At 42.7% G+C, this 23,118-nt stretch overlaps 2 protein-coding genes and 1 pseudogene across 2 annotated transcripts; all 3 read left to right on the forward strand.

Annotated features, from left to right (window-relative positions):
* The first annotated feature begins 3,553 nt into the window (after positions 1–3,553).
* LOC137827363 (small nucleolar RNA R71) lies at positions 3,554–3,659 on the forward strand (annotated as a pseudogene).
* A 13,855-nt stretch (positions 3,660–17,514) lies between these two features.
* Positions 17,515–19,005, forward strand: LOC137825074 (uncharacterized). The gene has a single exon (XM_068630750.2). It carries the CDS (start codon positions 17,515–17,517, stop codon positions 19,003–19,005), a length of 1,491 nt encoding a protein of 496 aa, XP_068486851.2.
* Positions 19,006–21,018: 2,013 nt separating this feature from the next.
* LOC137825073 (uncharacterized) lies at positions 21,019–21,567 on the forward strand. Its single transcript, XM_068630748.2, has one exon. The coding sequence runs from the start codon at positions 21,019–21,021 to the stop codon at positions 21,565–21,567; it is 549 nt and encodes a 182-aa protein (XP_068486849.2).
* The last annotated feature ends 1,551 nt before the right edge of the window (positions 21,568–23,118 follow it).

Below are 23,118 nucleotides of genomic sequence, written 5' to 3' on the forward strand. Positions count from 1 at the left end.
CGTATCCGGGCGTTGACAAAGTCAAGGTCAAAGTCGGAGGTCAAAGTCAACATAAGGCGTCGCCTAAGTGAAGAGATGCCAAGTGACAGCGTCGCCAAGAGGAAGCGTCGCCAAGGTCAAGGCGTCGCCTAGTTAAGGCATCGCCCAGTTAAGGCGTCGCCCAACCAGGGCGTGGCCAAGGTCAAATATCACCAAGGCAAGGCGATCACGGTGTGGCTCCCCGATACCCATGGGTAGGAAAGACCATGGAAGGAGCGACGCCGTGGGAAGGCCTCAAATCCCGATAATCCGGGGTAGTAATAAAGAGAAGAGAAAGGTGGCTTCAAGGCCATAGTAATAGCGCCAGTGTAGAGCAACCTGACTTGTGAAGTGCCCCTGCCGCCCCAGAGATGCCCTTGGGATAGATACGACTCCTGAGGAGGGTCACGCCCAGGGTAGCCGGGTGCAGGGCACGAGAGGAAGGTAGATACGCTCTCAAAGTGAGTGACTAGATGTTTGGGGGCATGAGTTGGCGCCCAAAAAGTCACCCCTTGCGCAGATGCACTTCCAGGTAGGAGGACTCACACGAGGAGATACCCCCAGGTGGGGTCACGCCGCTGTGAGGCCCTCCACGTGTACAACATCCAAGTCAGAATAGAAACGCCATTTTGTCAGGTACAAGGTGATTAAAGTTATTTAATACAGTTTCCGTTTCGAGCGTTTGAGGTACTATAAATGCTCCCAGGCGACTTAAACGTCTTAAATGCGCTACGTTTTATAATTAAATGCGCTTTAAGGCGCTTTGAATGCTGGAGTAGTTTAAATAGCGCCTCGAATGTTGGGAACGGGGTTCGAACTTTTGGCAAATTTTCCAGAAACACTCTTGTTGCTTGCTTGAGCCTTGAGGTTACGCACAAGGGACTAGGGAAAGATTTTTGCCAGAACGAGAAAATATACACTAGACACAGTTCATTTAACCACCTTCAGAGTACCCTTCACGGTGCTCCGATATGGAGGTGCAGAGTTTTTGGTGTTTCTTGCTGGCTGACTTGAGCGTCGGAGTGCAAACGGCCGCTAGGGCGCCCTTTTGTCCTTCTTTGCAGGAATCCACAGGTAACCAATGGGAAGGAGTCCCTAGCAGACGGGTGAGGTCGCGCACAAAGACGTCCCAGGTCAACCGGACGGAACAGGGATTCAATCATATTTTCTTTTCTAACCTGTGTCTAAGTCATCTCACTATGAAACATTTAAACACATTCCTTTTTTCTCTCCAATTCAAAATTAATATTCTAGTTCCTTTTATTTGCGAAAAATAAACTAGAAAACAAAAAAAAATTAAAACATAAATTTATTCAAGACATAAAACTAACAAAACAACAAATTTAGTCAAACTATAAAATAAGCAAATAAACCAAGTAACCGAAAAATAAAAAATGAAAACATAAACAGAAAAATAAAACAAAATTCAAATAACTAAAAAGAAAAGAGAATTAGAAAGATAAAACCATATTTTTGCTCAATCCTCTCTTCCTAAGAAGTCATCCAGCTTTTTGTTAAAATCTTCCTCTATAGAGTTTCTTCATTTGCTGGATCTGCCCTCTTGAATAATATAACATGTCCCCAAGCCAAAATATATAACCTACAAAATAATTAGGAGACATATAGGAATCAGGGTGCCTTTCAATTTTTTTTTTAATTATATATATTTAATAAAAATAAATAAATCATAAAACTAAAAATTTTGAGAAAGGAAAGGAAAAGGAAAAAAAACATATTTTTTTTATATTTTCATTGCAAAAAATTTCTGGCTTGAGCAAGAATTCCCTCGTTTGAGCAAGAATTCCCTCGCTTAAGCAAGAATCCGTCGCCAAACTCGCTTTAGCGAGATTTGTCTCGCTTGCTTGAGAATCCCTATAGAAAAATCAAAGTTTTCGTCGAAGAACTTGCTTAAGCGCCATTTATCTCACTTGAGTGAGATTCCCTACACGAAGACTCTATTTTTCGATGTGAAACTTGCCTAAACCCTAAAGAGTTGACTCGCCTGGGCGAAAATCCCTACAAGAAAACATGAATTTTAAAAGGTAAAATCAAAACAAAAATAACAAAACAACATAAAACTAAAATGTGCACTAGGTTGCCTCCTAGTAAGCGCTCGTTTAACGTCATCTAGCTAGACGCCTGTTTATTTCAAGGTGGAAATCTCTCTTTGATCCATCCTTCTATACACATTCTTTCCCTGCATTAAAATTTTTTAGCCATAAAAAAGATTTAAAGTGACCTCCTCGTTTTGAGTTATAACTTGAAATTCTCCTTTGTCAACATCAACTATGATTCTAACAGTCTTCATGAAAGGTCTTCCAAGTATCAAGGGAACCTCCTCATCTTCTTTCATGTCCATTACAAAAAAATCCACATGGAATGTGAATTTATCCACCTTGATGAGAACATCTTCAACCACACCATTTGGATACTTGGTTACTCGATCAACTAACATTAAAGTCATCTTGGTAGTTTTAATCTCCAAATTACTTATTTTCTTTAGCATTGCCAAAGGAATTATATTTACGCTTGCCCCTAAATTCAATAAAGCATTGTCCACAAATAAAGTACCTATAGACATGGGAAGGTTAAAACTCCCTAGGTCCTTGGATTTTTTAGGCAAGCCGTTTTGCATAATGGCATTGTATCTATCCTCCAGCTCTATATTTCTCTCTTCAATATAGCTTTCGTTCTTTTGAAATCTCTTAAGTGTTGAATCTTGCTTCAAATTTCCTACAAAAAAATTTAGGGAGCAAATTGTCAAAAAAAAAAATTGTTCTTCTATTTTTTTGAAGTAGCATGAGGATATGATAAATCTTTTTCAAGAACACCTCTCTCCTTATTTTCACTTTTTTTCTTTTTTTTTTCCTCCTAATTTATTTTCTTTTCTCTTTCTTTCTCATCTTTCTCCCCCTCCGTCTCATGTTTTTCTTCTTTTTCAATCACTACATTAATGCAATGCTCTTTTGGGTTGGTGATGGTGTTGGCTGAGAAATTTTCACTTAGTGTCTTTGCAATTTGTTTGGCCATTAGTCCCGTATGGATCTCTAGATTCTGAATCGTGGGCATGCTCTTTTCCTACTCGATCACAATATTTGCTAGGGCGTCTTCAGCTTTACTTATTCTCTCAAGAAGAAATGGATCCTCAGCTTCAGGTGAATTGTTCTGATAAAAATAATGACCATTAGGATGATCACCTCCACAAAAATCACACCTAATTGGTTGACTCTGGCTTTGAGATGAATGAACAACATATAATTGTTGGGGTAATTTAGCCATTTGTGCGGTTAGTTTCTCAATCTATTGTGTCAAAATTTTAATTTTAGCTAAGAGTGCATCTTCTAACAACCCTTTATTCTGAAGACCTTGTCCATCATGTTGGGCTTGATAATCATTTGATGCCAATGCATCAGTAATCCTTGTCGCTTGTTCTACATCAAGAGCCATCATTGTGCTGCCAGCTGCAGCATCTAAGAGCATCTTTGTGTCAAATCTGAGACAACTGAAAAATATGCTCAGTTGAGCAATATCCTGAAACCCATGATTTGGACATTTTCTCAATATCATCTTAAGTCTTTCCCATGTCTCACAAAAGACTTCATCTGCCCCTTGTATGAACATAGATATTTCAGACCTTGCTTTGATGTAGCGAGAGATTGGAAAAAATCTTTGCAGAAATTTTCCCTCTACCCCTTTCCAGCTATTGAGACTCTGATTTGGAAGTGATTTGAGCCACTCTTTACCTTTACCTGCCAATGAAAAAGGAAACAAGCGCATACAAACATTATCAACATCTTTTGATTTAAAGCTCATTACTCCCACCAATTCAGAAAATGTATCCAAATGTGAATATGGATCCTCATGTTCTATTGCTGTGAATTGATGGGCATTGATAAGAATGAGAAAATCAGGATCTATTTCCAAGGCCTTGGCGGTAGCAGGTATTGCAATACTAGAAAAATGCTTTGGCCCTGTACATGACATAATCTCCAAGTGTCCTCCTAAGAGTGGTGCTAATTTATATTTTTTTTAAAATAAAATAAATTCAAAATAATTTGAAGACAAAATAAAAAAATATTCACAAAAAATAAAAAATACAGTAAAAAATACTTGCTTAAGATAAAAAGTACTAAGAAAAACTAACACAAAAATAAAACATAAACTAGTAATGGTAAAAAAAAATAATTAAAAGAAATAAATAAAACTATGTAAACTCTAAAAAAACTACGTAAACTAAACCTAAAAACAAAAAAACTAAAATAAAATAAAAACATAAAAAAAGAATTCAAAATCAAAATAAATTAAAAATAAAAACAAAAACAAAATAAAATAAATACCGTAACAAAAAAACAAAAAATTTCTTTTTAAAACAACAAATCTACAAATTAAAATCAAATAAAATCTAAAGTAAAATAAAATAAACAAAAAAAAATTGTAAATAAAACAAAATAAAAACAATAATAAATATAAACATAATAAAAACAAATCAAAACAATAAAAATATTCACAATATTTAGGAAAGGAAACTATATTCAACAATCAAGTTGTTCCCAAGCAACGGTGCTAAAAACTTTATGACTTTCTACGGCAAGTGCACCGCGTTTGTCAGAAGTAATAATTATCTCTAAGGAGGGATATCGATCCCGCAAGGAACAATGAATTATCAAGTACAATAATTGCTAAATATGAAACAAAACAATTAAAAAGAATGTTGAAGTGATTGTGTTGACAATGATTAATAAGAAAACAAACAAAGAATTAATTGCTTCAAGTTGGAAAAATAAGGATTAGGTTTCATCTCTCTCACTATCAAGTATTTTGATTAGCAACGCATACTTCTAGCACCTTCCATTCTCCCAATTTGGTTACAATTCACTCAATGGTGTTTTCCTCTCAATCTTGCACACTAACTGATATGATTCCAATAACATGATGGAGATATGATATGAACATTTTATGGAGTCAACTTGAGTTGGAATATGAATAGGCACTTTTCTAGAATTGGATCAATGTTCTTTCATTCAAGAACTCACCAAAACTTAAGCCACCAAACCAAAACTCATGTATAAACCCATTTCTTGTCAAATGAACCGATTGAAATGAACAAGAATGTAAAAGCACCGATTAAAACTACCTAAGAATTAAAAGAACCGAACACAAGCAAGAAAGAAAGCTAATGAACCGATTAAATTGGCTAACAAATGAAATGAACCGAACAAAACAAAAAATAAAACAAATGAACCGAACAAAAGTGCAAGAAAAGCTTAAGACATGTTTCTAGAGTTTAAGTGAACATGGAAATGGATGAATAGGATGGAAGGAACAAGAGAACTTATGTGGTTGGAGTCCTTGGAGAGGAACACGCCACTTGAAGGATGCAAAGCTCCAAGATGAGTGTAGATGCCACCACTTGAGGCTCCAAGATTGCTCTCAAGATAAGACTAGGTAAGAGAAGACACAAGTCTCTCAAGCACTCACCAATTTGGGAGAATTTCGGTACTCAAAATATCAATTCTGTATTTAGAAGGACTCAAGCCCTCCTTATATAGGAAGAGGACCGGTCATGAAGTACAAGAAGCTTACACAAGGAGCTATCCAAAAGGTCCCTTGCAAATCTCCCACTTTCTAGCGCCTAAAGTGAGTGACGAAGGGTCAACTACTAGAATGTTCTAAAACTAATATCTAAAGATGCTTTATATAAGAGGTATCTTTAGGTTTCCCTCTTAGCACCTTTCCTAAAGACTATATTTAAGCATTTTAAAGTTTATACAAAAGACACTACAAAAAGAGAAAACATGCACTACTTCCTAATTCTTTCAATTTGCTCCTAGTGATCCTTTGAGGTGAAAAGGATGATGAGCGAATATCCTTTTGAGCATCTTCATCTTCGGCTTCTTCTTCTTGAGCTTGATCTCCATCATACTCCCCGAGTTGGAGAGAATTCGACCACGAATTCTGGAGACCTACAGAAAAATGAGTTAGATCACTGATATTAAATGTATGACTCCCAAGGAATGTATCAGGCATATCTAACTCATAAGCATTAATATTAATCCTCTTTAGGACTTGAAAAGGTCCATCTCCACGAGGCATAAGTTTGGACTTCCTTTGAGTAGGAAAACAATCTTTCCTAGTGAAGCCAAACCCAATGACCCACATCAAACAATAATGTTTTCCTCCTTTTGTTGGCAAGTTCAACATACTTGCCAACCTTATTCTCAATTTGTAACTTGATGTCATTATGCAATTCTTTTATAAAAGAAGCCTTTTCATCCCCATCTTTGCATAATACATCATCAAGTATTGGAATAGGAAGAAGATCAAGAGGTGTTAAGGGATTAAACCCATAAACAACCTCAAAAGGAGAATTTACTACACGATTATAAGCAGATTCAACATGTGGTAGTAGATCCTCCCAAACCCTTGGATTCCCGGAAATAAAGCATCTTAACATTTGATGGAGATCAAGCTCAAGACAAAATGGAGGCCAATAATCAAGGATAAGAAGAGGTAGAGGCTCAAGTGTTAGACGCTCAAGGAGTCATTAGCCCACCTCATAGGCTTACAAGGAGCAAGTTCAAAGCATTAGGAAATAGTGGGAGGTTGTTTTCTCTTTTTATATTTTCTTGTGTAATAAAAGGTGCTTAGAGGGAAACATTAGACACCTCTTTTGTAAAAGCTTCTCTAGGCCTTAGTTTAGGAAAATATAGAAGCTTGGGGGGTGTGAGCTTAGTAGGAGCGTGAGCTTGAGGAGTGAGCTTAGTAGGGGGCGTGTTTGTAGAAGTAGGCAGCTTCTAGAATAAGTGTAATGACCGGCCCTTGCTCCTATAAAAGGAGGGCTTAGGTCCTTGACAATGCAGATTGGAATTTGGCTATAGAGAAACTCTACTCAAATTGAGAGAGAATTGTGAGAACTTTGTCTTCTCCTACACCTTGTCTTATCTTGAGTGCCTTGGTTCTCTCAAGTGGCGGCATTTGCTCACTTATCTTGGAGCCTTCACAATCCAAGTGGCGTGACCACCAAACCAAGCTCTTCATCTTCATAAGTTCTTCTCTTCTTCATCTTCCATTTCATTTTCCATGCTTTACGAATCATTAAACATGTTTTGGCTTCTTTCTATTCGGTGCTTTGTTTCCTTTTCTCTTTACGTTCGGTTCATTTCTGTTCTAGCTTGATTTGTTCGGTTCAATTCTGTATTTGAAGCTTTCTATTCGGTTCATTTGTTTTTATACACTTTTTAATCGGTTCAATTGGCAATAGATGGATCTTCCATATGAGTTTGGTGTTTGGTGCAAGTTTTGGTGAGTTCTTGAAACATAGAACATTGATCCAATTCTATTAAAAGTGCCTATTCTTTCTCCAACTCAAGTTGATTCCATAAAATGTCAAAGAATCATCTCTACTTTGCTAGTGGAATCATATCAACATTTGTCCCAAGGTTCGATTGACCACTTCTGATGGCAAATTCATGAAGCTCTTCTTAGAATCATGTGAAAGATGGTGCGGAAGCCATGGATGTGTATGTGCAAGATCCTCCTAGGAGCTATGGTGATCTTGAAGGTGCATGATATGTATGGGATTAGGGACGTTCGGCCAGCCCTATGGTAAGTGAAGGAAGATGAAGATTAGAGCCTAGAAACTAGGTAGAAGCAAAGCTTGGCACAATGTTGGCAGCATAACTTTACTCACAATAATCTTGAAAAATACAAGAGATGGCCTTCCCTTTTATAGGCTAATGGGCCGTGAAAGCTAAGCTAATTACACATGAAATTGGAGTAAAATGAAATGCAAATGACAAGGCACATGGCACATGGCCGGTCATGTGTGCTAAGGTTCTAGAAAGTGCACAAATCTAGGGTAAATCACATATAAGACAAACTTGTGCTTTCTAACACTACCCTAATTACTAAGCCACCCCTAATGGGCTTCCATGTAACATATACAAGGTCTTCTCTCTTCCATCCGTGGCTAGGTCCATGTGGGCGTGAATATGCTTAGCCATTGACCTTGTAATAGGGCCTAGACGGTCTAGGCCTCCTCCTAGACGCTCCATGTGTAGCCTTCCCTCATCACGTCCTAGACGCTCTCTCCTTGAGTCTAGACGCTCATCACGGTCTAGTCTTGGGTCTTGGCCTCCATGGTGAGGTGTGCTTGGCCCTCCTCCATCAACTTCGGTTTGACCAACAGTTTGGGGGTGACAAGTAGTAGAAAATAAAAGTTTAGTACCAAGTTTCCCCCACAAGGTCTTCCAAAATTGACTCAAGAACTTGTAATCTCTATCGGATACTATACTTCTAGGAAGTCCATGTAAACGAACCACTTCCTTGAAGAAGAGATTTGCAATGTGACATGCATCATCCACTTTGTGGCAAGGAATAAAGTGTGCCATTTTGGAAAAACGATCCACTACCACAAAGATGGAATCCTTACCCTTTGATGTCTTGGGTAATCCTAAGATGAAATCCATAGATATATCAACCCAAGGCATTGAAGGGATAGGAAGAGGGGCATATAATCCATGGGGTTGCACCCTAGATTTTTCCTTACGGCAAGCTATACATTTATCACACAAACTATGAACATATTTTTGCACATGAGGCCAAAAGAAATGCTCGTGTAATACATCCAAAGTTTTTGCAACCCCAAAATGTCCCATTAATCCTCCCTCGTTTGCTTCTCTAACAATAGATAGTCTAATAGAGCTTTGGGGCACACAAAGGCGTTTTCCTTTGAAAAGAAAGCCATCTTGTATAAAAAAATCTTTGTGTCCACCCTTAGCACACTCTTGATAGATAAGAGAAAAATCAAGGTCATTATTATAAAGATCCTTAATATGATCAAACCCAAGAAATTAGGAACCTAAAAGATTAAGCAAGGCATAGCGTCTAGAAAGAGCATCAACCACAACATTAATTTTGCCTTGCTTAGGTTTGATCATATAAGGAAATTGCTCAAGGAATTCCACCCACTTAGCATGCCTCTTATTGAGCTTGTTTTGGCTTTTTAAAATATTTAAGAGATTCATGATCACTATGAATCACAAATTCTTTAGGAAAAAGGTAATGTTGCCAAGTAAACAAAGCTCGAACAAGTGCATATAATTCTTTATCATAAGTGGAATAGTTGAGATGACTACCTTTCAATTTCTCACTAAAATAAGCTATGGGGTGGCCCTCTTGAAGGAGAACAGCCCCAATGCCTATACTTGAAGCATCACATTCTATCTCAAATGTTTTAGCAAAACTAGGAAGAGCTAAAATGGGAGCATTAGTCAATTTTTCTTTTAAAACATCAAAAGCGTGTTGTTGTGCTTCTCCCCATTTAAAAACCACATCCTTTTTCACTATATCATTGAGAGGTGCGGCTATTGTACCAAAGTTAGGCATAAATCTTCTATAAAAAGAAGCAAGGCCATGAAAACTTCGGACATCATTCACATTGGTAGGTACTGGCCAATTTTGAATGGCTACCGCCTTAGATTGACCTACATGCACCCCTTTAATACTAACAATAAACCCTAGGAATTCTATATGATCAAGTGCAAACATACATTTAGCAAGGTTAGCATACAAATGTTCTTTCCTAAGGGTTTCTAAAACTTGTCTAACATGCATCTTATGGTCAAACAAAGACAAGCTATAAATGAGGATATCATCAAAATAAACAACAACAAACTTGCCAATGAATGGTCTTAAAACATGATGCATGAGGCGCATGAATGTACTTAGTGCATTAGTTAAACCAAATGGCATAACTAACCATTCATATAAGCCAAAGTTGGTCTTAAAAGCGGTCTTCCATTCATCACCCGGTTTTATACGGATTTGATTATACCCACTTTTGAGATCAATTTTGGTAAAAATTTGGGAACCATGCAATTCATCCAACAAATTATCAAGCCTAGGGATGGGATGCCTATACTTAATTGTAATATTGTTTATAGCCCTACAATCGGAACACATCCTCCATGTCCCATCTTTTTTACGGACAAGTATAATAGGCATGGCACAAGGGCTCATACTATCTTGAACCCACCCTTTAGCAATCAACTCTTATACTTGTTGGCGAATTTCCCTAGTTTCACTTGGGTTGGTCCTATAGGCGGGACGATTTGGTAAAGAAGATCCCGGAATTAAATCAATTTGGTGCTCAATCCCTCTTAAAGGTGGAAGTCCCTTAGGAGGATCTTGAAACACATCATGAAATTCCTTTACCAAATTATCCAAACAATGGGGACTATCCTCAAGTCTTTCTAACATAAGAGGTCTAGGAAGAGCTAAAAAAATAGGAGTGTGAGAAACTATTTCCTTTTGGACCTCATGTCTAGAAATAAGAAGAGTTTTCTTATAACTCTTTTTGGTTTCACTCTCCCTCTTTTTTTTCATAAGAATTTGGTCCTCATGGACTTCCCATGGAGAGAGAGATTTTAATATGACCTTGTGACCATGGAAATCAAAAGAAATTTTATTGGTAAAGCCATCATGAAAAACTTTTCTATCAAATTGCCATGACCTTCCCAAAAGAACATGTGTAGCTTCCATGGGCACAACATCACACAAGACCTCATCTTTGTATTTTCCTATAGAGAAATTTATGAGGACTTGTTTGTTAACTATGATTATGCCCACCTCACTTAGCCATTGTAACTTGTAAGGCTTTGTATGAGAGATAGTAGGCAAACCAAGCTTCTCTACTACTCTTGTACTAGCTACATTGGCACAACTACCTCCATCCACAATTAAAGAACAAATGTTGTTGTCAATGAGACATCTTGTATGAAAAATATTTTCCCTTTGACTTTCATCAAAGGGTTGTAAAACTTGACCAAGAAGTCGTCTCACAACCAACAAATCTCCTTCAAGGGGACTTTCGCTTTCATGCTCACTTGATGCCCTAGAATGAGAAGAATGCCTAGATGAATCGGAATCATGCTCACTAACTACAATGCCATTATGCACAAACATATTCCTTTTAGAAGGACATTTAGAAGCAATGTGACCATAACCCAAATATTTAAAGCATTTCTTTCTAGACGATTTGATTGGAGATTTAGGAGTAGAAGTGGAAGGCCTAGACTCCTTAGGTCTGAAAGAAGAATCCTTAGAAGGAAGTTTTGAAAAAGACTTTTTATTTTTCCAAGAGTTGTTGTAGTAACCATCATTGGGAGAGTTTTAAAAGCATTTCTTTTAGCAATTTGGGCTTCCAACTTCATTGCAAGATGAACCAAAGATCCCAAAGATGAATACTATTGAAGTTCAACAACATCTTGAATATCCCTTCTTAGGCCACTTACAAACCTAGCTATCATAGCTTCCTCACTCTCTTTCAAATTAACTTGAAGTAAAAGGGTTTTGTAACTCTTTAAAATAGGCATCCACACTTAGCGTGCCTTGTTGAAACCGTTGGAGCTTCAACATGAGGTCTTTCCTAAAGTGTGGTGGCACAAATCTAAAACGCATACACTCTATCAAATCGTTCCAAGAGACCACGGGAGGTCTCTTGTTATAGCAAACGTCCGTTACAAGGCTATGCCACCATTTCATGGCATAATCTACAAATTCTAGGGTGGCTATCTTCACCTTTTGGTCCTCCTCAACCTCATAGGTGTTAAAAATTTGTTCACATTTAGCCTCCCATTCTAAATACAAATTAGGATCACTATCACCACTAAAACTAGGGACTTTTACAAAAGGAACTTGAGGCTTGGTCTCTTGGTGATGTCTTTGTTCACGGTGGTGGCTTCCCCCATTGGAATGATGACGATGCCTCCTTCTTCTAGTATCCTCTTCATGGCCGTGAGCAGTTGAAGAATCCTTGGAAGAATGCCTAGGAGAAGTTTGTCTACCATGAAAAGAATGGGAAACTCTTTCTTGCTTCAATTCAACCTTTGCCATTCGTTCTTCCAATCTTTGCAATGCCTCATCTTTTTTAGCAAGAGCCTTCTTTGCTTCTTTTAACTCATTAAGAATATAAGCCTTATGAGTTGAACGTGGTTTTGAAGATTCAGCACATGAATATGTATCCATTAGAAAAGGAAAACAACAAACACAAGAGCAACCAATGTTAAGAAAACAATGTTAGCAAAAACAAATATAACAAAGTACCGAAAGGTAAAAGGCACTCAAATCACTCTAAGAAAGAATACTTCCCTTAACCAATCTGCTCTTAAGGCCTTAGTAACCTCAAATGAAAGATGTCAAAGCAAAAGCACTCAATTTCAAAGCTAAGCACCACAAAACCAAAGAACAAACAAAGACAAACAAGAAAAGGTGTAAACAAGAAAGGCTGCACAAAAGGAGTACAAGAGTTATGACAAACACAAACAATAGTAAAGAAAAGACAAGCAAAAAAATAAGGTACTCAATGAAAAGAAAGGTACACAAAAGAAACCTAGAGAAAGGCACTAGAATAGATGAAGAAAAAAAAAACAGAACTACTGAAAAAATATTTTTGTGCAAACTGTGTGTGACTTCACAGATTTATCTGGAATTATATAAAGCGAACTGGATTATGAAATTGTAACCACAGAAAGTTCAAGATCTTATCTCAACAAGGGCACTGGAATTACACAAAAACAGTAAGCCAAATAATTGCGATAAATTTTGCAAAATCACTGCCAGATTACCGTATTTTTTCGGCAGAATTACACACTGAACGTATTTCATTTATCTTTTTTTTTGTACTTGGAATTTTGATGTAATTCTTTTTTCTACTTTTTAATAACACTTTGAAGAACTCAAATCCAGAATTTCAGAAATTTCCAGTAAGCAAATTAATTGCAATAAATCGAAACAGTCAGCACGTTTTCAAGAAAACAGAGGAAACCTAACAGGAATGAAAAACAAAATGAAGAACTAGCAAAGACATAATAGAAATGATGTTTAAGAACTTGTATAGGTCTATTACACAAGTATGAACTCAATACTAAAAAGAAAAGACACCAAAGGATCAAGAAACAATCATATAAAATTGTACTTAACACCAAATCAAGAAACAAAAATTACAACAAAAGGACCACAAAGAATTGATAACATTTTTTTGGAGAAACATGACTTGGACAAAACTTATAAGGATTCAAAAATCAAAAGGACACAAACACAATGTTATAAAAACAAGAAAACAGCAAGAAATACCCAAAATAAACCTAAAACAGAAAGGTAACAACAAGAATGTAAAGTTCTTGAATTAAAAGTGCCAAAACAACTTACACACAAACAAGAACAAACCTAAGACTCATGATACCACATGATATGTGTACTGGCTTGGGCGAGGCCGAGGTCCACCTGGCTGACCGAGGCCGAACCCACTTGGCCGAGACCTTAAAAGACTTGGCCGAGACCTTAAAAGACTTCACCGAGACCTTAGAAGACCTGGCCGACCCATACCATGGAAACTTGGCCGACGCCCGACCCCGACTACAGTTAACGCTCAAACCAAGATCAGTGAAGTTAACCCATCATCAAGAATTAGGTAATATAACCTTAAGCGGTATCCACCTCGATAAACGGGCCCAACAAGGTAGGCCCACTAGAATAATATAAATAGCACGTATTCCAAGGAGCAAGGTATGCCATTTATTACTATTCACCTACCTGAGAGCTGACCACCCGCGTTACTGACTTGAGCGTCGGAGTGCCTTCGCAGGTACCCCCACCATCCGGTGTTGGCCGAGACCGAGTGTCGAAGGAGAAGGAGGAGGACGAGAAGAATCCCAGCTCATCACCCAGTCACCTGACCGACCGACCGAGGGAAGGAGAAGAAGACTTCAATAGTTCTCTAGGTCCCATCTCCCTAGTAGGAACAATTGGCGCCCACCGTGGGGCCGAGAGAAACTAGCTGAAGGAAAAAAGTAGATGGTCTCAACCAGAAGCATGGAGAGAATGACCGAAGCTGACCAGATGATGTTGCTGCTATCTCTCTAGAGAGAGATGGCCGAGATGAGAAGGAAGACCGAGGAGGCGGCTCAGAAAAACGAGCAAGAGCTGCAAGTTCTCCGTAGGGAGAACGAAGACATGAAAAAGAAGCTGGGGGAGGGAGGACCCTCCGTCATACCGACAAATGTTGTCGGCAGGTCATACACCTCTCCCCCCGACCCAGATGTGGCCGAGGGGACGAAAGGCCGACCCCCTCCCCGGGAAACCGAGATGGGCGACGAGTCGTGCCTGATGAGGTCCACCCGGACGACCCTGACGGCCGACCCGAACCGCCGACACCCCTTTACCAACACCATCATCGAAGTCCCACTGCCTGAGAAGTGGAAGGGTTTCAACCGAGACCGATACGACGGGTCGACCGACCCGGACGAGCATATGGACGCCTACACCACCCATATGAGTCTCTACACCTCAGACGACGCCGTGTTATGCCGGGTGTTGATGACATTTCATGAAGTTCTTCTTGAATCAATGTAGAGTAATGGAGCGGAAGCAATGAATGAAGGTGAGCAAGATCCTCATAGGAGTGGTGTTGATCTTGTAGGTGCATGCTATGTGTGGTTATTGGGTGGTTCGGCCAGCCCAAGGGAAAAGATGAAGGAATTGAAGTTTAGAGCCTAGGATTCTAGGGAGAAGCAAAGTTGAGCACAAATGGGCAGCATAACTTTACTCACAATAAACTTGAAAATACAAGGTGTAGGCTCCTCCTTTTATAGGCTAAGGAGGACCATAATGCAACCCTAATGCTACCAAAATGAAATGCAAATTACATCCAAAGACTAAAGGCACATGGCCGGCTCTAGCCTAAAGATTCCTTCTAGAAAACGCACCAAATCTTAACAAATCTAGGTTAAGTCCTTATGAAACCATGTGTGCTATTTACACCACAATTAATACCATGCTACCCTTAATGGGCTGTCCATGTATCTTACACAAATCTTTCTTGGATTCACATTGGTCTAGACGCTTCCTCCATTGGCCTAGACGCTTCCTCTATTGGCTTAGACGCTCCTCCCATGGCCTAGACGCTTCCTCCATTGGCCTAGACGCTCTTGGTTTGGCTTTGGATGCTTATGTCTTGGCTCTTGTCTTTCTTGTGAGGTTGTGCTTGGCCCTCTTCCATCATCCCCTCCCTCTTGAAAAGGATTTGTCCTCAAATCCAATGCTTTTGTTGCTTAGGGAAATGGTTGTGGCTGGATGGTGTCCATCATCTCCTCCTTCTTGAGAAGATCTATCCTCAGATTTGCAGACTTGATCTCGGATAGCAGCCTCTTGCTTCATCAAGGTGTGTCCTCTCGGATCAAATATCAATCAATGGGAATCTTTAAACAAAGCAAAGGAGTTAGTGTGAACATTTGGAGAAATTTTAATTGTGTGAAGTTGCCATTTTTGTTTTTCTCTTGTTTTGGCCAACTTCTCACAATACCTCCCTTTTGATGGTTGTAGGTGCCCTCTAATCCTCTTATGTTTTCGAAAATTTCCAAAAGTAGTTACTTTTCCCTTAGGCATAATCCCTTTAAGAAATGGTAGCAACTTTAAAAAGGTAAGAGGACAATGTGCACATACAACTTCAAATGGAGAAATATGACTAATCTTGTAGACTACTCCATTGTATGCATGATTATAAGGAAAAGGATTCTTATCACAAGAATTGTGAATGTCCCTCATGATTTCGTGAAGCATAGAAGGAAGAGCTATGTTTTCAAATTTTGGAGCTCTATCCATTATTTTTGAAAATAAATCATGGAGGCTTGTCACGTTTCTTAGGAAGAGTTTATCCACATCCATGAAGAAAGAATCAAGACCTTTTGTTGTCCTAGGAAGCTCTAATATGAAATGTGTGATGTGATTCCACTAGCCATATAGAGAAAGGTTCTTGACCTTCTTAGGAATCACCTTGAGTTGGACATTATAGAGGCACTTTTCTTAGAGTTGGATCATTGTTCTAAGACAAGAACTCAACAAAAACTTGTACCAAATCCCAAACTCATTTGGATGAACCAATTATAGTCAAATTGAACCGAAAAATGAACAAGAAAAGCAAAGGAACAAGATGAATGGACAGAATTATAAAACTGCTGAACCAAAAACTCATAAAAACAGCAAGAACATCTAACCAAAACTCAAGAACACAAGCTAACACAAACAATAGAAAGAGGAGAAAGGAAGGAGAGAAGAAATGCTCATGAAGATGGAAGGAGGATGAATGATCTCGCCACTAGAAGTGTGGAATGCTCCTAGATGAGAGTGATGCCGCCACTTGAGGACTCCATTGATCCATCAAGATAAGACTAGAGAAGAAGGCTCAAAGCTCTCCAAAGTTCACTCAAAATTTGAGTAGAGTTTTCTTAAATTAATTCCAATCTGAATTTTACAAAGGAAGCACCTTTATTTATAGCCTAAGGTGCTGAAAAAATAGGTGGGAAATTTCAAATAAACTCATTTGAAATTCCCACAAAAAACAAGTCACATGGGAGGTGTGACCTTTTTCTACTATGACACCTCCCAAAAACTACACCTACACCTATCTACTAATACACCCCCCTCCTAAAGCTCCTAACTAAAGCCTAAAAGATGCTAAAACAAAAGAGGTTTCTAATGTTTCCCTCTAAGCACCTTCAACTAAAGAAATTACAAAAAGAGAAAATAAATGTCCTCTAGCTCCCAAAGCTTTGAACATGCTTCTTGTAATCCTTTGAGGTGGACTTTGACCTCCATGGGCGTCCTCCATTTGTGCCTCCACCTCTTCTTGATCTTCTTGATCTTGTCCTCTTGAGCTTGATCTCCATCATACTCCCCGAGTTGGAGAGAATTCGACCACGAATTTTGGAGACCTACAGAAAAGGGAGTTAGATCGCTGACATTAAAAGTATGACTACCTAAGAATGTATCAGGCATATCTAACTCATAAGCATTGTCATTAATCCTCTTGAGGACTTGGAAAGGTCCATCCCTTCGAGGCATTAGTTTGGACTTCCTTTGAGTAGGAAAACGATCCTTCCTCAAGTGAAGCCAAACCCAATCGCCCTCATCAAACAACAATGCTTTTCTCCTTTTATAGGCTAAGGAGGACCATAATGCAACCCTAATGCTACCAAAATGAAATGCAAATTACATCCAAAGACTAAAGGCACATGGCAGGCTCTAGCCTAAAGATTCCTTCTAGAAAACGCACCAAATCTTAACAAATCTAGGTTAAGTCCTTATGAAACCATGTGTGCTATTTACACCACAATTAATACCATGCTACCCTTAATGGGCCGTCCATGTATCTTACACAAATCTTTCTTGGATTCACATTGGTCTAGACGCTTCCTCCATTGGCCTAGACGCTTCCTCTATTGGCTTAGACGCTCCTCCCATGGCCTAGACGCTTCCTCCATTGGCCTAGACGCTCTTGGTTTGGCTTTGGATGCTTATGTCTTGGCTCTTGTCTTTCTTGTGAGGTTGTGCTTGGCCCTCTTCCATCAGGTGTTCCCCACATCCTTGAAGGGAGTAGCCCTTAGTTGATTCACCAAGCTCTCACCCAACTCCATCGATAGCTTTGCCACACTCGTAGCAATGTTTGAAACCCAGTTTGCGACCAGCCGGCCGCACCATCTGACCTCCATCGCTCTGGTAGGCATCCGCCAGGAGAAGGGAGAGTCGCTGAGAACCTTTGTGGATAGGTTCAGTAAAGTAGCAATGAGCATCCGGAATCTGAGCCCGGACGTTGCCATGCACCACATGCTGACGGCCCTGCGTCCGGGGCCCTTTGCCGACAACCTGTGCATGCAGCCGGCCGACAGCCTGGAAGAGCTGAGAAAGAGAGCTGCTAAGCACATGCAGCTGGAAGAGCTAAGAGAATTCCGCAATCAGGCCCGTGTCGAGGCTGGTGGGGAGAAAAGCAAGGAAGAAAAGGACTGCCAGGCGCGGCCGAATCAAAGAAATGACCGACGCCGGGACAACCGAGACCGGCCAATCCGGTTCTCAAGGTACACATCCCTGACGACCGAGAGGGGGATATTTCTGGACGAGGCCCTCAACGCAGAGTTGATCCCTCCTCCAAGGAAGGTGGCCAGCCCAAGTAATGCCGACCGGAGGAAACAGTGTCGGTACCACCAAAACGTCGGAGACTCGACCGAGGAGTGTCAAGCCCTAAAGGATAAGATCGAGGAACTTATCCAGGCTGGGCACCTTCGCCGTTTCGTCAGGAATGGCCGAGACCCACCCCGCCGGGCGGATCCACCCAGGCGGACGAGGTCACCCCAACGTGGCCGAAATGACCAAGATAACAGGGGCGACCGGCAACCCGCAAGGGACGACCCCCCCTCCCCCCGTCGAAGGGACGACCCCCCCAGGGAGGCCGATAGGAGAGGTAACCGAGAGGTTATCAACACTATAGCCGGCGGCTTCGCCGGAGGAGGAAGCACGAACAACGCTCGGAAGAAACACCTCCGGGCGGTACATCAGGTGAACGCGGTGGCATTCTGGCCGAGGATGCCACCCATCACTTTCACGGACGAGGACTTCAAGGGCGTAGACTACTGCCAGCAAGACGACCCGATGGTGATAGCGGTCGACATAGACCGATTCACCATACGGAAGACCCTCGTGGACCAAGGAAGTTCGGTAGATATCCTCTACAGGAAAACTTTCAAGGCTATGAGGATGGCCGAGGCCGAGATGATGCCATACGACGACCACGTGGTAGGATTCTCGGGCGAGAGGGTGGGTACCAAGGGGTATATCGACTTGTACACCACCTTCGGAGAGGGGAAGAGCACCAGGACCATCAAAATCCGATACCTGGTCATCGACGCCAACACCTCCTACAACATCCTCTTCGGCCGACCCTCCATCAACCGGCTGATGGCCATAGTATCAACCCCTCACCTCGCAATGAAATTCCCTTCAAGATCAGGGGACATTCTCACAGTCCATGTAGACCAGAAAGAAGCACGGGAATGCTACGCCGAAATCCTCCGGGTGGAGCCTTTAAGGGCCGACATCTCTCCTCTCAAGGCGAGAAAATCCTCCCGCAAGGACTGCTCCCCAGGAAGGACCGACTGAGGAAGATCGAGCCAACCGTGGCGTTGGTGGACCTCGATCCCCGGGCGACCGAGGATAGGCTGGAGGCAAGAGAAGAGCTGAGGAGAGTCCCCCTCATTGACAAAGAACACAGCACGGTTGTAGGAACAGCCTTGGTAGCGGTCGAGGCCGAGATCATGCACGCCGCACTAAAAAAGAATATCGACATGTTCGCGTGGACGCCGACCGACATGCCGGGGTTGAGCCCGGATGTCATTACCCACCAACTGTCAATTTTCAAAGAGGCCCGTCCGATCTCCCAAAAGAAAAGAGACTTGGGCGACGAAAAGCGACTCGCGGCTAAGGAGGAGGCCGACAAGCTCCTGTCGGCCGGGTTCATAACGGAGGCCCGATACACGACATGGCTGGCCAACGTCGTCATGGTCACCAAACCGAACGGTAACTGGAGGATGTGCGTCGACTACAGAAACATCAACAGCGCATGTCCGAAGGATACCTACCCCCTCCCGAACATTGACCGACTGGTGGACGGGGCGTCCAGCCACAAAATTATGAGCTTCTTGGACGCTTACTCTGGCTATAACCAAATAAGCATGCACCCGAGGGACAAGGAGAAAACGCCTTCATGACGGCCGACGCCAATTACTATTACGAGGTCATGCCATTCGGCCGCAAGAACGCAGCGGTGACCTACCAGCGCCTCATGGACAAAATCTTCAAAGGCCTAATCGGCCGGGCGGTAGAAGTGTACGTGGACGACATAGTCGTGAAGTCCGACTCGTTTGATCAACATCTGAAGGATCTGGACGAGGTCTTCAAGGCCTTAAGGGGAGTCAACATGAAGCTCAACCCCGAAAAATGTACCTTCGGGGTTGAGGGAGGGAAGTTCCTAGGCTTCATGCTCACCCACCGGGGGATAGAGGCCAACCCCGACAAATGTCAGGCCATACTCAACATGAGAAGTCCGAAAAGTGGGAAGGAGGTACAACAGCTCCTAGGGCGGCTGACCGCCCTCTCTCGGTTCGTCCCCCGTTTGGCCGAGAGGACGAGGCCGATGGTCCAAGTGCTCCGAAAGGGCAAAAAATTCGTCTGGGACGACCAATGCGAGAAAATCTTCAAACAGTTCAAAGAGTTCCTCACATCTCCGGCCGTCATCCAGAAGCCGAGACCCGACCACCCGATCCTTGTATATCTAGCGGTCTCGGAGGAAGCAGTCAGCGCTGCCCTGGTACAAGAGACCGAGGGCGAGGAACGACCGGTGTACTTTGTCAACTGAACCCTCCACTCGGCCGAAACCAGGTACCAGATGATAGAGAAGGTGGCCCTCGCCCTAGTCCTCACAGCAAGAAGGATGCGCCCCTACTTCCAAAATCACTCCATAACTGTAAGAACCGACTACCCTATTTTTAAAATTTTGTCTAAACCGAACCTTGCAGGGAGGATGATAGGATGGTCAGTCGAACTCTCCGAATTCGACATACGCTACGAGCCGAGGGGCGCCATCAAGTCTCAATGCCTGGTCGACTTCTCGGCCGAGCTGACACCACTACCCACCCTCTCGGGTGGGTGGACGCTCTATGTGAACGACTCCTCAAACAAAACAGCCTGTGTTGCGGGAGTCGTCCTGGAGGGGCCGGGCGACCTCTTCCTGGAACAAGCCCTCCAATTTGGATTCCAGGCGACCAATAACCAGGCCGAGTACGAGGCCTTGCTCGCTGGGCTGAACCTAGCCTACAACATGGGAGCACGCGAAGTGACATGCAAAAGCGACTCTCGGGTGATGGTCGGCCAAGTCAATGGGGAGTTCGAAGTTAAAGAACCTCTACTGCAGCGATACTACCACGCGGCCAAAAACAGCATCGCCCGCTTCAGCAAAGCACCCTTGGAACACATACCGATGGAGGACAACAAAAGGGCCGACATCCTGTCCAAGCTATCGGTCACCAAGAAGAAGAGCCTCTACTGCAGCGATACTACCACGCGGCCAAAAACAGCATCGCTCGCTTCAGCAAAGCACCCTTGAAACACATACCGATGGAGGACAACAAAAGGGTCGACATCCTGTCCAAGCTATCGGTCACCAAGAAGAAGAGCCATCAGAGGTCAGTCATACAAATATGGCTGAGACACCCTACTGTGACGGAGGCCGAGGCCGAGTGTCTGGCTATAAAAGAGGAAGAGGCCGAGGCCGACAACTGGATGACACCCATCATCCAATACCTAACGGACGGCACATGCAAGGCCGACCAAGAGAAGGCGATGAAGCAACAATGCGCCCGATACACCATGATCAATGAAGATTTGTACCGGAGAGGTTACTCGACCCCACTGCTAAAATGCATCACCAACAAACGGGCTGAGTACATTCTGGCCGAGATCCATGAGGGAATCTGCGGAAATCACGTCGGGGCGAGGACGATGGCCGCCAAGGTCTTGAGAGCCGGCTACTACTGGCCGACCATACAGGGCGACTGTGCCGAATACGTGAAGAAATGCGCCAAGTGCCAAGAGTTCGGCCCCCTCCACCACACCAGGCCGGAAGAACTGCACAGCATCATCTCCCCATGGCCGTTCGCCATATAGGAGTTGGACATTATTGGTCCATTTTCCCCAAGGAAAGGACAGACCAAGTTCCTTCTGGTGGGAGTCGACTACTTCACGAAATGGATCGAGGTCGAACCACTCGCCTCCATCTCGGCAAAGAATGTGCAAAACTTTGTATGGAGGAGCATTGTCTGCCGATTCGGCGTCCCGCACACGATAATAACTAACAATGGCCGACAGTTCATTGACCGAGGCCTACAGTCCTTCTATGACGACCTGGGCATCAAGTCCATCACGACCTCGGTGGAACACCGGCAAACCAATGGGCAGGCCGAGGCCGCCAACAAGGTCATACTCAACAAACTGAAGAAGCGGCTGGGCAAAGCAAAGGGCCGATAGACCGAGGAGCTGATCGAGGTACTTTTGGCATACAGGTGCACCCCCCAAACTACCACACAAGAGACACCCTACAGCCTGACATACGGGACTGAGGCCATGATCCCGGTCGAAGTGGCCGAGCCCACCATAAGACGGCAGATGTTCGATCTCACCCTAAACGAGGAAAGCCTAGCGGTTAACCTCGACCTGGTAAGTGAGTTTCGTGACAAAAGCAGGATTCGGGAGGCCGCCTACAAAGTCCGGGCGTCCAGGCGATACAACACGAAGGTTCGGCCGAGAAGTTTTCAGAAGGGCGACCTCGTCTGGAAAATGCGCAGCGACGCAAGAAAAAATGAAGGAAATTCTCATCCAACTGGGAGGGACCTTTCCGAGTCCAAGAAGTCGCACAGGGAGGAGCTTATCATTTAGAATGGCTTTCAGGAAAAATTGTACCGAGGACGTGGAATGCCACGCACCTCAAGTTCTATTACAGCTTGATCCTGCCGGCAACTCGAACGTGGAGGAATCGCTGTGTAGCACTCTCTGTCCCGTCTACGTGACTGCGTCTCCTGCACAATCACCCTTAGAACCTTCTATTGGATCTCCGAACGTGACCTGCAAAACACACAGACGGCGCCTCTAGCGGCCGTTTGCACTCCGACGATCAAGTTAGTCCACAGAACCACCAAAGATGAGAAAACTAGCAATGTGTGTGAAAAACTCTTGCTCTCTTTTTTCTCGTATCCCCCCTCTCTCCCTGATTCCCTCTTTTATGTCTCTCCCTCTGTTTCTGGGCATAACAGAATTCTGTTATGCTTTTCTGGCATGTGTCAGAACCCTGTTATGCTTTTCAGAGACAGTGTACCTGCAGAATCAGTAGTTAGAGCGTGAGAGTCTGTGCATGTCTGCGCGTCTCTGCGCTTGGCTGCGCCTGTCTGTACCCTTAGTGGTACGGAGTGCACTTTTGTCTGGACCGCACCCCTCTCAGATGATGACACGTGGAGGCCTGCAACTCACATCTAACCACACACGTGTCACTTACTGGAAGGGCTCTAGCGCTTCTCTTTGTGTGCCTAAGTTACGCCCTTGCGGAGTAACTTAGGATATTTCTCTCATCTGGGTAAATCGCATACTCTTAGGAGAACGTCAGGTGTGGCTGGTCTAGGCACACTCACCAAACGTTGCTCTCTGTGTATACAGCTTACCCTTCAC

Source organism: Phaseolus vulgaris, chromosome 8 (assembly GCF_051622355.1).
Source record: "Phaseolus vulgaris cultivar YP4 chromosome 8, ASM5162235v1, whole genome shotgun sequence".
NCBI lineage: Eukaryota > Viridiplantae > Streptophyta > Magnoliopsida > Fabales > Fabaceae > Phaseolus > Phaseolus vulgaris.